A 16,430-nucleotide genomic window follows, 5' to 3' on the forward strand; every position below is an offset into this window, starting at 1 on the left:
TGTCCTATATCCTATGTATTGTTCAGGGAATCGGATGAAAGTCTCACAGAAGTCCTTATGACCATTAAATTCTCTGTCAGCAGGACCAGTACTTTTCTTGTTTTGTTTGTTGTTTTTTTTTTAAGAGAAACCTATTTTCTCAGAGGTTACAAATACTACCTCTATAGACTTAATGGTTTTCCTTCATTTTTGGGTTCCTCATCTTGGAGTAGCCAAGTCACAATCTTCAGAAGTAATGAGATATTATAGAACTTCTTGGAAACTGAGAACAATATAAACTATTACATTTGGCCATTTTAAAGCCACATTAGCATGATGATTGTATTGGTAGCATATCAGTTCTAGTTGATGGCAAGGGTGATTCTGAAGACCTGAAGGAGATGCTCATTGTTTTCCATTCCAGTTCTGTACTCTTCTGTCATAAGTGCAAGCTCAGTTATGAACTTGCTCTGAGCAATGGGCTGAACATAGGAGAAAAGTTTCAGTTCCCTTAGTGTATTATCATGGGTCCAAGTTTTGTCCAGCTAGTTTGGAGGTGTCAGGCACAGGCAAGTCAAACACCAGCAGATATCCCTAGCTCACCTCGTCTAAAGAATGGAATAGACTTATAGCCAGCAATATGTAAGAATTATAGTATGGGTTCAGCATACTTATACCTGTTGCCCCTCAGCAATTTAGAAATAACTCCTGAAAATGGGGTTATTGGAAGGGAGATGGGATTGCCTTTTCCCCAGACTAAAACCACCTCAGCCAAGTGGCAAGTAAACAAATGGTGTGGATTCAGTGAGGATTTTGACAGATACAGACCGTTCTGTTCAAAGATGAGCCCTTACCCTTTCTCTTCCCTGAATGTTTAAACATTTAAATATATTTTTTAAAAAAGGTTAAAAAAGCTCTTCTAATGAAAAATAGAGAGAAAAAATTCCAAACCTCACATAGAAGACTGGCCAGAAGAGCCATCTGCCATGTGGCTAATACTGTCCTGAAATCCCTAGTGTATACACACTATAAAATGTATTAATCTCTTGAGATTTGTCTGTTTCCTCCTGATATAAGGCAGTTAAGTTGTTTCACAAACCCTTTCAGGTGTTTGAAACAAATACTAGAAAATGTTGGCTATTCTGTGCAAAACAACATAAAGTATAGTCACAACGTCTCATTATCATTGTAAAACCTGCAGTTTAGAATGAGAGGTGGAAAGTATTGTTCTTTGGAGCTTAGAATACTTTTTACTTATTTTGGGAACTTAACTAGAAACACGTGTTAGCTGCAGCATTTCTCTGAAATGCAGAGATTTTAGAGACTGTTGAAATTGAGTCTTTCCTAAGAAGCCTTCAAGTGTTTCACTTGCATAATGAGTAATTGTTGTCAGTCAGTAATTTCTTGATAGTGGCTATATTTACCTTCCATTTCTTGTTGCTTTTTATCCGTAGTGTGGGAAGTTAAAATTAGATCAACATTCAGATCTTTTAAAGTTTAAAATCTGGCTTAGTTTTGTTCATTTCTGGAGAGTCCAAAAGAAGCTTTAAAAGCCTTGAAATTCAAACAGGAAATGTCAGAATTCTTATTTATATCACACTTGAGTTACAGAAAACTTGTTTTGAAATTCCAGATGATTGTATTGCTTCGAGCTGACTGTCAGAAAAGACTGAATGCAATCTGTTAAGATTGAGAATAAAAGCCTACTGTGTTTAATGGGTGAGTGAGAAGTTAGGGCCAGATTTCCTTAGTTGTGCTCATGTGGAAGAGTACCTTGTCTAGCAAGTGAGTCCTCTCCCTTTTGTGGGTTTAATTCTCATTCATGTTCTGACATTTTCTTACCAACGTCTCACCTTCCAGCCTTGAAGAAGCTACTGTGGCCCTACATCTAGGGGCTAGTGGACCTGAAGTCAGGCTGGAAGGTTATACAAGACCTCCATCACATTACGTATATCCTCATATTATGCTCACATCTTCTTGGAATTGTCTTTGAGAGACTTTTGAAGACAGCTCTGATGGGGAAGTGTTGGTAGCAAGCAAATAAGAGCTTACTACTTTTATGTGTATAGGGAAGAGTTGCACAGCTGTACAGAGCAGCTATTGGAGTGTAAGCATTCTCTGGATTTCTCATGGATTCCTGTACTTAAAAGGTTCCTGCCCAGAGCCAACAAAATCCACCTAGAAAAATTTGCTCTTCCCTTTCCACTTTTCAGCAGAATCTTCCTCCACAGTCTTTGTCATAATACAGGAGTACCTAATGCTTTACTTCATGGGATTTTCACTGTTTGAAGGAAACAGTTTAGTTTGGAATTCAGTTAGGGGTTTGGTTTGGGTCTGTTATATTCTATTTTACTGGTAGAAGAGCCAGGCTCCAAATAGTGAGGTAACATGAAAAAATGTACCAAGGTTAGAAAGTTGCACTCATGTTAATCAGTTAAAGGTAAGTGTAAAGTAAAAGAAAGGGTTACTTAATAGGGTAAAATAAACATAACAGAAATTTTAAATTAAAAGGGAGCAATAGAACTAAATCAAATAATAAGATACCTTCTTCCATGTATACTTTTTATGCCATTACACTGATGGGAGTATGGGGAAAAGGAAAACAGAAAGTTGCCAGGCAACGCTCTGTTAGCAGCCAATTCTTCATCCAACTTTCCAATAATTCTCCATGTAGATAAGAAAAGTCTGTTTTAGCCTACCCAGATGATTTATCTGTTTTAAGTGCATTAAAGGTATGGGAGCCCATCTCATTGTATCATGAGAAAGAAAAGCTGAGAAAAGCTAAACGTATTTAAATGCAAGTGGTACAGAAAGAGACGGGAAGACTCAGCAGTTTAATACTGTTTCTCTGTCTATAGTCCAGACTAGATTTAAGACTACCAGTATGACAAAGTGCTCTCAGTGCTTTCCAAGACATTTATGGTTACCACCGGACTTAAAAAAACCCATCCTCAGTTGCCATTCACAAGCTGCTTTCTGGCCCTCTCCCTCCCCCCTCCCTTCTCACTTGTTCTTTTCCTTTTCAATATAGCAACACAATTAATGGAACTACAGAGAAGTGGTATTAAACTTAGTTCAGCAATGTGAGAGCTTCCAAGCAATAAACTGAAATCTGAGTCTGTCTTGGAAGGGAAAGGGAGGAGTGAAATAGAAGGAACATATTTTCAAACCTTGGGATATTAGTCCTGTACACAGCTTTGTTTGTTTGTTTGTTTTTAATAGAAAGATGGACCATCCAACAGAGTAGAAGAAAATGGCCATAAACCATAACTTAGAAATGCCATGTTTGTGTGTGCACATAAATAAATACTGCTGGCTGTTTTTTCATTGCTTGTTTTATTTGCATACTTTTAAGTAATGACTTTTTTTGAACTGACTTGGAACCTTACTTCCCTAAGGTTGAAATCTGGAGGCAGTCACTGCTGCCAAAGCAGAGTGTTTTTTGACTTAACCCAGTGCATATTCAAAAGTATTTTTACAAATAGTAATAAAGGTAGAAATATTTTCTGGGGTTTTTTGCATTAAATTTTCATGCTACAATTATTAGGAATTAATCAAATTGCTTTGCATTTTAAAAATTGGCTGGTTTAAGATTTTTAGTTGGTTTTGTTTGGTTTTTAATCTTTGCAAGACTCATGGTTCTAGATTTCACAGGAATCTGGGGACTCTGACCTGTACACATGATGTTAGTGCTCTCTGGCAAGAACTTCTCTTCTGAAAGCCTGAGGTGTTAGGTACTTTGTACAAGACACTTCCTTCCATACAGGCTTCTGTCACTCAAATGTATCATTTGCCTGCAAAATCAGATTTATTCTGGATGAGGTGAAGAACATCAGGGAAGGGAGTATTAATTTAATCAATTCCAAGTAGACTTTTTTAAATTAACTTGTATTGTGTTGGACTAAATGACCTTTGGATATCCCTTCCATTCTATGATTGTGCTGCATTTTAAAACATTGTTGTGCAGACCTCTGTATGTGCCATTTAGAATGGACATTATGAACATAGTATTACTTTGTACCTATTATATCTACTAGTTATTAAGTAAAACATGTACAAAAATAAGATAGTCTGATTGTTGTCCTTAGATTACAATATTTCAAATGCTGTTTTGACAGCTACCCTGAAACTTAGTAGCTGATATTGTTCTTGACCATAAGATGTTTGTCCTTGTAAACAAAAATATACACAGCATTGACCTGGAGTGGAATGTCAGAGGCAGAAGGATATTGCCACGTATAAGGGATAGGCAAAGTCTGTGATTACAAGCCAAGAAGGCCAAATGTGCAATGGAATGAAGTGTAAAATGTTCTGAGAAGAAACTATACAGGAAAGGTTGTTATTAGAGTTACTGTAATTTGCCATCAAGCTGGAGGATGTCCATGGCCACAAGAGGTGGTTTGCTTCAGGACTGTGAACAGCCTTTTCAGAAGACAGAGGTACAATCAATTTCTTTGCTCTAATTCCATTCTAGATATCAGTAGGAATCAAAGTCATTCCAGTTAGAAAACTCTTCTCAGCCCCCTGATGGCAAACAAGGCAGGCTCTACCCTTTATACTGTTCGCTGAATGGTGGCTCTAAAGAGAGGTGACCCCTACTCCTTTTTCAGATCTTTTTTAAAAAAAATTACTCATTTTCTGCTGACTGTGCACAGCTATAGTTCCAGCCCTATCTCTAATTTTTTGTTATCAATTGGCAGTGTGTTCAGGCATTGGAGATTTGCTGGTCATCTGCTTGATAAAAAAGTCAGGAAAACAATTGCTAGCCTCCCTTTAGGGGCTCAGTGGATTTCCGGGAGCATCCATTGATTCAGCTAACATAGCTTCTGAGTGAGGTTCATTTCACATACACATCACCTGCTCTCACACCTGTGGGACAGGCAGCCTTGAAAGCAGTAGATATCTATGTATCAGAGGCATTAACCCTTGCCTGGTTTTATCCCCACAAATAGCACCTTTTTTTTTCTACAGCAGGCTCATGCTTAGCCTGCCTTCTTTCACAACTGACTGTTTCTTCCCCTCGAGTGGTGACCTCGTTCCTTTCTGCATTCCCAAGAATCTTGGAGAAAATCCGTGTGCTGGTCTATAATAACAAATCCTGGGATTAGAGTAGCCCAGCACTGACTCTCTGATAACTCTCCAGATAAAGTTGTGGTAATGGGAACTATATGGTGATGATACTTTTCACAGACATCGACCTCCCTTTGACATGCTGATATGCTATCCATACAGTCTGCCTTATGTAGGCCTCAAAGATTTGTTTCTTCACTTGGTGTAGGACCAGCCTTGTTGGCGTAGAGAACTTCACTCTGAACTCCACTGAGAAATTAAGTGTAAAAGGTGTAAAAAGTTTATGGATATAAAGGAAAAGACATAGCCTCAAGGACAAGGAAGTTTCTTTTTGCAGAAACATTGTCAAATGTAGCATAGATCTGCAGTAAGACAAGCAGGCACTCGCAGGTACAGACCAGCGGAGTACGGAGAAAGGACATTAGTTATGTACGACTCAAACAGGACAATGATACTTCCATATAAGTCATAGATGGGTTGAGATAGGGAGGTATTTTCATTCTCACAGAAGAGCTATTTATTATTGTGAACTTCAGTGAATGGTGTCTTTGTATCATAGGGGATGCCAAAATAAACATGAGAGCTTCTTATCTTTAATCTCATGCAAACAAATGAAAGGCAGATTTCCTTTCCTTTTCTCAGGGCCTCAGACAGCAAAGGTTGTCTTTGCTACCATGAAATATTTGCACTGGATCTTAAAAAAATATTTAAATCAAACAGTTACCAACAAAATGTAGACTTCCTTTGGCATATTAGCTTGGGTTCTGATTCTTGACTATGGGACTAGTTCTGGACACTTTCTCCTGGATATATTTAAGAAACAAGCACCTACAAAATAGCCCACAGATGACTTTCTTAAATGGTCCTTAGCTTAGGAAAAGGCCTCTTCTTGGAGTTCTTGTTAAACATAAAGGCTGAAGTACAACTTCTGGGATTTTCCTGGCGCTGCAGTAACTTCATTTGTTATTTCAGGACATCTGCACCATCACATTTCTTGGCGAGTTCTCTTAGAAGGTGCAGATTTGACTTGCTGCAATAAAAGGCGAGCTATGCACTTTTACAGAGGCAGATCACCTTATTTTTTTTAACTTGGATTTAACCTGGTTCTCCTTACCTGTAACCAAGATATCGTATTGCTGCTGTGATATTTTCCAGTGGTAAAATCTGGCTCCTAGTTTGATTTCCTATTTATATGGAAAAGGATTGAGTCATTGGCCCAAATTAAGGTCTTAGGGGGTACCCCCAATTGGGAGTTGGTACTGGGACCAGTGCTGTTTAACATCTTTGTCAGTAACATAGAGAGTGGCACTGAGGCACCTTCAGCAAGTTTGCTGATGATACCAAGCTGTGTGGTGCATTTGACACACTGGAGGAAAGGAATCCATTCAGAGGAACTTGGACAGCCTGCAGAGGTGGGCACAAGCCAACCTCATGAAGTTCAACAAGGCCAAATGCAAAGCCCTGCACCTGGATCAGGGCAATCCCAAGCACAAATACAGGCTGGGTGAGAAGTGGCTCAAGTGCAGCCTGGAGGAGAAGGACTTGGGGGTGTCAGCTGATAATGAACTCCCCGTAAGCCAGCAATGGCCACTGACAGTCCAAGAGGCAGCCATGTGGGGATTCTACCCCTCTGCTCTGGTGAGACCACACCATCCAGTTCTGGTGCCCCCAGCACAAGGAGGATGTGGAACTGTTGGAGTGGGTCAAGAGGAGGCCATGAAGATAATCAGATGGCTGGAGAACTTCTGCTGTGGGGACAGGATGAGAGAGATGGGGCTATTTAGCCTGGGGAAGAGAAGGTTCCAGGGAGACCTTAGAGCAGCCTTGCAGTACCTGAAGGGGGCTACAGGAGAGCTGTGGAGGGACTTTTGACTTGTACTGCGAGGATGACAGGGAATGGATTGAAGCTTGAGGAGGGGAGATTTAGACTGGAGATTAGGAAGAAATTCTTTCCAGTGAGAGTGGTGAGACACTGGAACAGGTTGCCCAGAAAGGTCATGGATGTCCCCTCCCTGGAGGTGTTCAAGGCCAGGCTGGATGAGGCTTTGAGCAACCTGGTATAGTGGAATGTGTCCCTGCCCATGGCAGGGATGTTGGAACTGGATGAACTTTGAGGTGCCTTGCAACTCAAACCCTTTCCAAGATTCTGCCTTCAAGACACCTAAAGGGTTACTTAAGAGATGGGTGTGCAGCTCATACATATAGGTTGTGCAGTACTAAATATGCAGAGCAGTTTGATGTTTGCTGAAGGTCTGCACAGACATGAAAGCAGTGAGTTCTATGGCCTGCCGATGATGCCAGATGAGCCCAGCTCCTCCTTTTTACAAGCATATTGGCTGTGCACGCCACCTGCTACATACCAAAACTGAACCAATTAAGCAGTGTGGAACACAGGTGACTTAGAGCCTGAGTCCAAAGTCATGGCAGAATTATCACAAAATGTTCATGGAGACAGAAAATCAGAGAAGAAATGGTGGTGTGGGCAGCACTGTAGTTATGACAGACGCATTCTGTGTGTTCATACATTGATTTATGATGTAAAAGAGCTTTTTTTTATCTATGTACTTGATTTTGTTGTGTATTTAATTTGGTTTGTCACCAAAGACTGTATAAACAATAAGGCTGCCAATTATAGTTACAAAAAGTTGCACCAGGATGAAAATATTAGTGCTAGGCAGATTTCATAACTGTCTGTTTTCCATCCATAGCTATTTTCTGCTGGAAAAATCACAGGCACCAGAGCAACTGAGCTGAAAGAAAAGTACACCCTGCTGCACAAGACTGTGATAAGGTATAATAATTCTTTTTTAAACTTTAAGTAGCCAGAGCATTATGTATTGAAGGCAATTTTTCTGCTCATTTAAGCTTTTTTACAGTAATTGTTCATAAAGAGAAAGTAAGAACACAAAGTTGAAAAGCAGTAATATTTAATAGGAATGTTTGAGGCAATTTGGGATATTTAAACACTTGTTTGAACAACATCTTTGGTTTTAATATAAACATTATAATAATGACAATGGAAGGAAGCATAAATTGTAACAGACAATACAGAAGCTTAAATAAATAAGTAGTTGAAGATCATGTAGCCAGAATTGTAACCTGAAAAGCTTCTGATCTGCTGAGCTAACATTGTAGAGAGCAACTGCAGAAGCTAAAGGCTCCTTTCGCGAGGAAGAATGAGCAGTGTCACAGCACAGAGCGGGCTTGTTGCAAGCATTGCAATACTACATCAGTATTTGTGACTAAGATCTTTGAGATTACTTATGGTATACCTATAATTATCAGTAAAATCAGTATCAATAGGAATATTCCTGTTATAATTCTGTAATATGTATCATAATATCCACCACATAAACAGCGTTTGGCCCAGTTGCCATAGCAGCCTGTATCAAAACCTTTATCGCTACTTTGCTTGTAAGAGAACCATGTCTATTCTGTCACTGAAGCTAAAGCCTTATTTAAGGATTCCAAAAATAATTCAAGATGCTTACTTGGGTTATGCCAGGCTTTGGTGTGCCTCCTGGCAACCTGAATAACAAGTGCCAAGCAATGTAAAGGAATTTGAGAAGAGTTTCCCAAAATCCTAAACCCACAATTTTTCTTGGGGTTAGATAAATCTTCTTGTTTCAACTTAATAAAATGGGGAGTTGGAATACAGCTTTGTAAAAAGTCAACTGACTTTATTCAAATTACTGCATAGCAAATATTTTTGGGGAAGCAAAATTAAAAACAGCATTCCTAAATCAGTTCAAGTCCCCAGAAAATGCAGGAAGCATTTTTTATGATGCTCAGAACTAAACATATTATGTGGGACTGGATTAGTTGTTTGAGAAGGCTTCTACCACACGACTGTTCAATTCCAGTATCTTCTGAACTTGACTAACTTTCACCTGGTATTAGTTTGAAACCAGCCTTTGGTTGGACAAATGACAAGTATATTGCTACATGTTTTATTCTGTATATTTATATCTTTTATTCTTTCGTATAGAAAATTCTTTTATGCAAAGACACTTCCTTTGTGTGTGTAAGTGGAAAATGACCTTAGAACGGGACTCAGCTGTCTGTTCTGTCACACACAAAACTGCAGTAAACACCATGCACCAAAAGCGTGAAACCATGAGATGGTAGATTCCATCTCTCATTCTTTCCAAGGCTCCCACTGGAGTGTGAAAATGGATCAGGGAGAATGGTGTCACATTCTTTTCTTAGATGTGTGGAAGCAGAATAAGGCTAACACATGAGAGAGGGCTGATTCCCACAGAGAAATTGTTCTTCCTGCTAGAAGAAAGCATGGAATATCCGTTACCAAAACCTGCATATTTTAAGGACTTCTCAGACATCAGATTGGATGAAGCCTTGAGCAAGGTGTCCCTGCCCACAGCAGGGGGGTTGTAACTAGATGATCTAAATTTAAGGTCCCTTCCAGGCTAAACCATTCTATGAATCTCTGAATAAAAAGTGGGATTCACTTGCTAACATCAGTAGGCATGCACATCTGAACTAGGTATCAGAAGTCTCTTATCTGACAGTAGAAAGAAATAGTGAGGATATCTTTTAATGGATACCTGTAAGTGCCTGTTTGTCTCCACTGACTGTCAAGTGAGCCCTGAGGACAGGCTCAGTATGTGTGTGTACTCTTTGCTGCAGTGGTCTTTTCCAATTAACACAACTCTATGGATTTTTATTTCTCCAGCCTTACATGTGCAGTACAGTTCAGTGGAGCAATAACTTATTTTTTTTGCTTATTGCAGTTGAGTTTGATCTCAGTTTACTTTTCCCTTCAAAAGTTAATTTGTAAGTACATCACACATGAAGTTACTGGTTCGTGATAAAGGCACACTATTTTCTGTTGATGTCAGTGGTTTCCTGGCATTCTTGTTTAACAAAAGGAAGTGGTTATCAAAGTAGAAATGTTACACAACCCAACACTTCTGCTATATTGTTTCAGCTATGCTGCTGCAGTTGTATGCTGTTTGTTTTGATAGTTACCATCTCAGCTCCGTTCTTCAGTATGATAGGTAATTTTGATGTTGTTGCTAAGCCATAAAGGTCATCTTTGAACTACAATTTGTGTGTAGAGTTCCTCACTATTGGAGATTATAAGGTCCTTTGTTTTAAAAGATATTAAATTACATGATGTTTGTAATTAATAAATGGCAAGAGATAGAGTTCTTTATTCTTCTACATCATTTGTGGCTAATTTTAGCATGCCATTATACACAAGTTACAATGTTTTAATAAGTCACAATGATTTCTGTAGTATCAAGAACAGGTTTATATGTTGTATAGTATTTATGAGTTTTCATACTGTAAGTCCCTTCAAGGCTTTTCCATAATAATCAATGTATTAAGAGCTGTTGTTTAGCTATCACCAGGTAGGTGTCTAAGTATATTATGAGCATCAGTCTCCCACTATTTGTTTCTGTGAAGCTAGACTTGGGTTATGTAAGTCTGATCAGATAACTGATCCTGGCAGCAAGCCTTATAGTAAGCTTCCACAGAGGTCCACAAGTCTGTTTATAACTTGTGTGTCATTAAGTGAGTTACTTCAGGTCCTGGTAACACTGCAGCAGTAGCTACATGCAGTTCAGCACTTGTAGGTGTCCCAGTATTTACAAAGAACTTATAAAGTCTTAGAGCCCACAGTGAGCCTTGTTCTGGTGGATACCTCTCTGTTATTTGGTCCTCATGCTGATTCATATCAAGCCTTTAGCACTTCATAGGATAAAACATATTCCTTGTCTCTTCACTAGTTCCAGAAAATGCTAAACATATATTAGACTGAGTAACTATTAGATGAGAGAGCTCACTCCAGCTCCAGGTGTGGAGAAAAATACCTTCATATCAGATTCCACTGTTCTCATAGCATCATAAGATAATTCAGGTTTGAACAGACCTCAGGAGGTCTCTGATCCAACCTCCTGTTCGTCTTGAAAGCCTTGAATTAAATATTACAGGTAGGTAAATGCAAAGCTTATGCTTCTCATTGCCTATTTCTAAGTTTTTATATTTAATATAGTTTACAGGAATCTGAGATCCAGCTGTTGCAGGAAGCCAAAAATCTTAGTGTAGAACTGGAACAGCAACAACATGAACTGGAAAAAGCAGAACAGTTCCCTGAAGACTCCTCCAGTGAAGCTTCCCAAATAAGGCTACAACTTCTTGGTTGCCAAAATGAATACAAGGCCATTAAAGACCGAGAGTATGAGGTTCAGTTCCAGATCGAATGGTAGGTGATGCATGTTTTGTCATAGCTTATCTAGCTAGCTAGTAACAGAATATCATCTGATCTCTATCTTATGCGATACGTTGCTTTGATGGCTTTTGGTAAACAAATTGCCAAAACCTTTCCCTAGTGACAGCAACATTTCACTGATGAATAAAATTACCCTGGTGCAAAATTTGGTGCAAAGTGTTGACTTTAGACCATGCTATGGTGTCCTCTGAAATGCTGTTTAAATTTTACTAGATTGCATGATTAATGTCTAGGTAGAAAAAAAAGTATGGAAACAATTCTAGTCTAGGACATCTTTAATGTCTATGATTAAAGTGTCTCAGAGGCCTGAGTTTTTACTGAAAAAATGTCATCAATAGATCCAGTGCTATTTTAACATCAGAAGCACAGTGTAGTCAAGTTTTTCTAGGCAGGTATTTAAAGGAGGAGAAGTCATTCTATATCCTTATGATAGAAAAAATTAAAAGTTGGCTGTGAAAGGAGTGACTATTTGTCATTTCTGTAAAAAGAGAAAAGTCCAGAGAAAGGTTGCTATTGTATATATTTTAATTATCTGCATATATTAGTGTGGTGTGTTAAAGCTTTTATAGTAAATTACAAGCATTGTATTTTTAAAATATTCTCCTATAGAGAAGAACTTACATTTTCTTTTTGTGGGGTCCTTGCTATTTTTACCTATTTTCAATCCAGTTGTAGTGTAGTTCATACAAATAACTGATTCATACAAATTCATACAGAATTCATACTGTCATACGAATATCTGATGTCAGCATCTCAGCAGTTAAAGCTATTTTCTCCATGGAGAGCAGTGGCACTGAAAAAACTGCATAGAGCAGATTTTTCTGGCAGTTATTTCTTGATTTTATTTTTTTTTTTGCAGCTAAATGTTTGCTCTAAGTGAGAAAGAAGCTTGAGAGGGAAGCAAATTGGGAGTGGGAGAAATAAAGAAACATGAAAGCATCTGGAAAAAATTATGTGCTATGAGATAACTAAGCAACGTGAAGTTTCCTGAAATAATTGTTAAATACGGAATTTATTGCAATTTCCAAGCAGTCCAGAAATGAGCTCTTCAAGATATCGTGCTTTTACCTGTTTGTCCTCACAGCTTATGAATAATTTTAACTGATTCATTTTTTTTCTTACTTTTCAAAAGTATGATGGGGTTTTGTATGTTTAGAGGCCATTTAATATACTGTATTTTCAAGCTATAGTCAAAAGGTGGTTTCTGTCCGACACAAATACACTCTAGGTATTGTTTCAATTCCCCTAGCACATACCCTGCATTAATTTCTGTACTTGAGTTTACTATCTTATCTTGCAGATTAAAAAAGCACTTTTTAGGTCAGTCATACTTTGAGATGTGTTCTTTCACTGTAATAAGAAACTTCCTCTGTTTCCTTCTCTGTATTGCATTAGATTAAACCCAGCTGTACAGTCTGATCAGAGGTCCACATGGCACAGTATCTAATAACACCCACAAGTGCGGCCTCCGGCCATTTGTGATGCTGGGATTTCATGAGTCAGATACAGTCCTCTGTATTTAGGAATCCTCAGCTGACCCCTCTTCCTTGAACTTTCATGTGTCCTCCTCAAATAAACTTCTGGCATTGCAACACCCTGGGCAATGAGTTCCACAGGTTAACTACACAAGAACTGCCACCTCTTTCTTTTTTGAACCTGGCTCACGCAAGCTTCATTTTGTGCCTTGTAGTTCTTGTATTGGATGAGACAGTGAACATCTGCAGGATAGTTTGGCAGACCTCTTTTTTATTCCACTCCCAATTTGTCAACTTTCTAAACGGAAGAGCTGAGGATTGTTCCTTGTTTGGAATCTGTTTACTGCCTGGTGGGAGCATTGTGTCTTACGTGTGTTGTGGGTGTGGAGTGAAGAGGATGGGACACGGTTCTGTGGATTTGTTTATTGGGAGAGAAGATGCTGCTTTAGAGAAATGGCAGGGAGTAGTGCTGCATGAACAGGACTGGCAGAACACATATCTGTGTGGGGAGTGGGAAGTGAAACTAGTGGGGACACAAGAAATGAGCTATGAAAACAAAACAGCTACTGCATGTGAATACACCTTTGTAAAGAAGGGGATGGGTTTGGTGCCTGTGAAATAAAGTGGAAATGAATGTCCAGAATAGAGCTGTGAGTAGGAGGTGGTCTGACAGGAACACTGATGTAAAATGAGGACCTGTATGCCTGATGGTTTCATACAAGTGATAAAGCAATTTCCAAAATCTTGGTGTGCATGGCTGGTGTTACAGAGGGGAAGCTGCATCAAAGATATTAGAAGTGTGCTATTAGGTAACTTCTTGGTTTCCTTCATCACTCAGAAAGATAGATCCTCATGGTCAAACTTCTCTTGGCCCTTGATCTGTCTGCAATACAGTTTCCCCTGTTGTTCAACTGTGTTAATACAGCCACAGCTGTGCTTGGCACTTACAAGGGAACTTCTCTTGGGAGCTTTCACTAGTGGTTGTTTAGTCTGAAAACAAACATGTTGCTTATTCACCTTCTTAGGTAGAACAGGTGGGGAACGTGGAGGAGGAAAGCTTTTGAAGGCAATATCTGTGTGTCTTATCTATTGCTTTATCCTTTTCTTAGAAGTCTTGGATCTTGTCTACTGAGAAAAACCACTGAGCTGGAAGTGAGAGCCTCAGCAGATCTGCTCCCCTGTGTCTATAAGCCTTTCTTTCTTTCAATCATCTCTCTAGTCTGTTTCCTTTACTTCCTGCCTCAGTTCACATTCTCTGATAGCTAAGAGCACCCCTTTGGCATTCAGATCCAAATCTGACAGCAGTAAACTTTTTCTCTTGACAAGTCATGTAGTTATGCCATAACATCAGCGAAGTTGCATTTTGTCACAAAGTCCCTTAGTATTCTGTGCTCTTTTTCATATTTCATATTTCATCTCCTGTTTGCTTGCCTCTGTAAATGATTTTTTCCCAGATCAGTCAGATAGCTTTTGCAACAACTGAAGGAAATATTTCTATTCTAATTCAATAGAATAGAACAGAACAGAATAGAATAGAATAGAATTAACCAGGTTGGAAAAGACCTTTGAGATCATCCAACACTATCTAATCAACTAAACCATGGCACCAAGTGCCCCATCCAGCCTCTTCCTAAACACCTCCAGTGATGGTGATTCCACCACCTCCCTGGGCAGCACATTCCAATGGCCAATCACTCTTTCTGTGAAGAACTTCTTCCTAATATCCACCCTAAACCTCCCCTGGTGCAGCTTGAGACTGTGTTCTCTTGTTCTGCTGCTGGTTGCCTGGGAGAAGAGACCAACCCCCACCTGGCTACAACCTCCCTTCAGGTAGAGATCAATAAGGTCACCCCTGAACCTCCTTTTCTCCAGGCTAAGCAACCCCAGCTCCCCTCAGCCTCTTCTCCTAGGACTTGTGTTCCAAACCCCTCACCAGCTTTGTTGCCCTTCTCTGGACACGTTTCAGCAAGTCAACATCTTTCCTAAACTGAGGGGCCCAGAACTGGACACAGTCCTCAAGGTGTGTCCTAACCAGTGCAGTGTACAGGGGCAGAATGACCTCCCTGCTCCTGCTGGCCACACTGTTCCTGATACAGGCCAGGATGCCATTGGCCTTCTTGGCCACCTGGGCACACTGCAGGCTCATGTTCAGCCTACCATCGACCAGTACCCCCAGGTCCCTCTCTCCCTGGCCGCTCTCCAGCCACTCTGATCCCAGCCTGTAGCACTGCATGGGGTTGTTGTGGCCAATGTGCAGAACCCGGCACTTGGATGTGTTAAATCTCATGCCGTTGGATTCTGCCCATCTGTCCAGCCTGTCGAGGTCCCTCTGCAGAGCCTCTCTACCCTCCAGCAGATCAATTCCTGCCCCCAGCTTGGTGTCGTCAGCAAATTTACTGATGATGGACTCAATGCCCTCATCCAGATCATCAATAGAGATATTAAAGAGCATGGGGCCCAGCACTGATCCCTGGGGGACACCACTAGTGACTGGCTGCCAGCTGGATGTGGCACCATTCACCGCCACTCTCTGGGCTTGGCCTTCCAGCCAGTTCCTAACCCAGTGCAGAGTGCTGCTGTCCAAGCCACGGGCTGACTGCTTGGCCAGGAGTTTGCTACAGGGGACGGTGTCAAAGGCCTTTACTCTTCCAATGAGCAGTCAGCACTCCAAGAGTAAATTTGAATGGGTTTCAGCCCTGCCATATCAGCAGGTTTTCAGAAATTCTGCGACTTTTCTCATAGCTTGAATAGTGCACATTGGCTGAGGAGGAAGTCAGCCTGAGAGAAACTGTAGGTATGTGCCTCCTCAAGCTCATGTTCATGTTCCTGTTCTGCTGCATGGTTATGCTGGGTTTGTTGCTAGTGTGTCTACACAGCAATTGGAAGGATTTTACTGAGAGAATCAGAGCTGACTTCTGGCATGTTCTTCACCTCAAAAACTATTAGGTAAGTGTAATAAAGTAAAAGGAAAAATGCTACAATTGCATTCTGAACCATGAATTTTCACCATATGACTGGGACTGAACAAGCCTCAGTAAATAAGGATATAGGCAACCAGATTAGCACAAGAACAAGGAAAGGATGAATGTGATCAGCAAAGATTATAGCACAAAAACTTTTCATTCTAATGGCCATATGAGTCTCAGAGTCTTGGTTTGTGAGACAAAGAAGCTATGGGGTTTTTTTGTCAGGTAATAGTGTCAACAATAATACATATATAATAAATATAGAATCTGATTTATCTATTTTAAAGTAAGCAATTATTTTGTAATATAATTATCTATCACAAGAGTTAGTGAGGTTAAAGAGGTCTGATTCTGGAAAACAACTTTATTTTAAAGTCTAGGTCAAATCTACAGCCTTCACATGTAGCAAAGTGGCTATTCACAGAAGTACTGTTGAATCCAAGTCAGGATTGCAAAACCAAGTTTGTCCTTGTAGAAGCATTGCAAGTATGGAAAATTATTTCAATGCTTGTAATTATTTCAGGATTAGTCACTTAGTAATTAGAATGTGAGGAGTGAAGCTTTGGTCTACTTTTTCTTGTAAAGAATTACAAGCCATAAGTAAAATAAATTGAGTTAAAGTTATCAACTAGTCTTGTGACTGCATTGTCCAGTACGTACAAATTATAGCTAAGAGCCTTACAG

At 39.8% G+C, this 16,430-nt stretch overlaps 1 protein-coding gene across 9 annotated transcripts in view; it reads left to right on the forward strand.

Moving 5' to 3' along the window:
* The window catches only part of CCDC146 (coiled-coil domain containing 146), a 105,984-nt gene that overhangs the window by 24,609 nt on the left and 64,945 nt on the right, over window positions 1-16,430 (forward strand). For all 9 annotated transcript variants that reach the window (XR_010990947.1, XR_010990946.1, XR_010990945.1 and 6 more), the window contains exons 3-4: window positions 7,758-7,840; window positions 11,069-11,278. Coding sequence is in view for 6 of the 9 variants with exons in the window: in XM_068167357.1 (XP_068023458.1) it covers window positions 7,758-7,840; window positions 11,069-11,278 (293 nt within the window). In the remaining 3 variants the exon portion in view is untranslated. The remainder of the gene's footprint in view (window positions 1-7,757; window positions 7,841-11,068; window positions 11,279-16,430) is intronic.

This window comes from Melanerpes formicivorus, unplaced genomic scaffold (assembly GCF_026170545.1).
Source record: "Melanerpes formicivorus ecotype bairdi unplaced genomic scaffold, bMelFor1.0.p_v2 SCAF_3, whole genome shotgun sequence".
Lineage (NCBI taxonomy): Eukaryota > Metazoa > Chordata > Aves > Piciformes > Picidae > Melanerpes > Melanerpes formicivorus.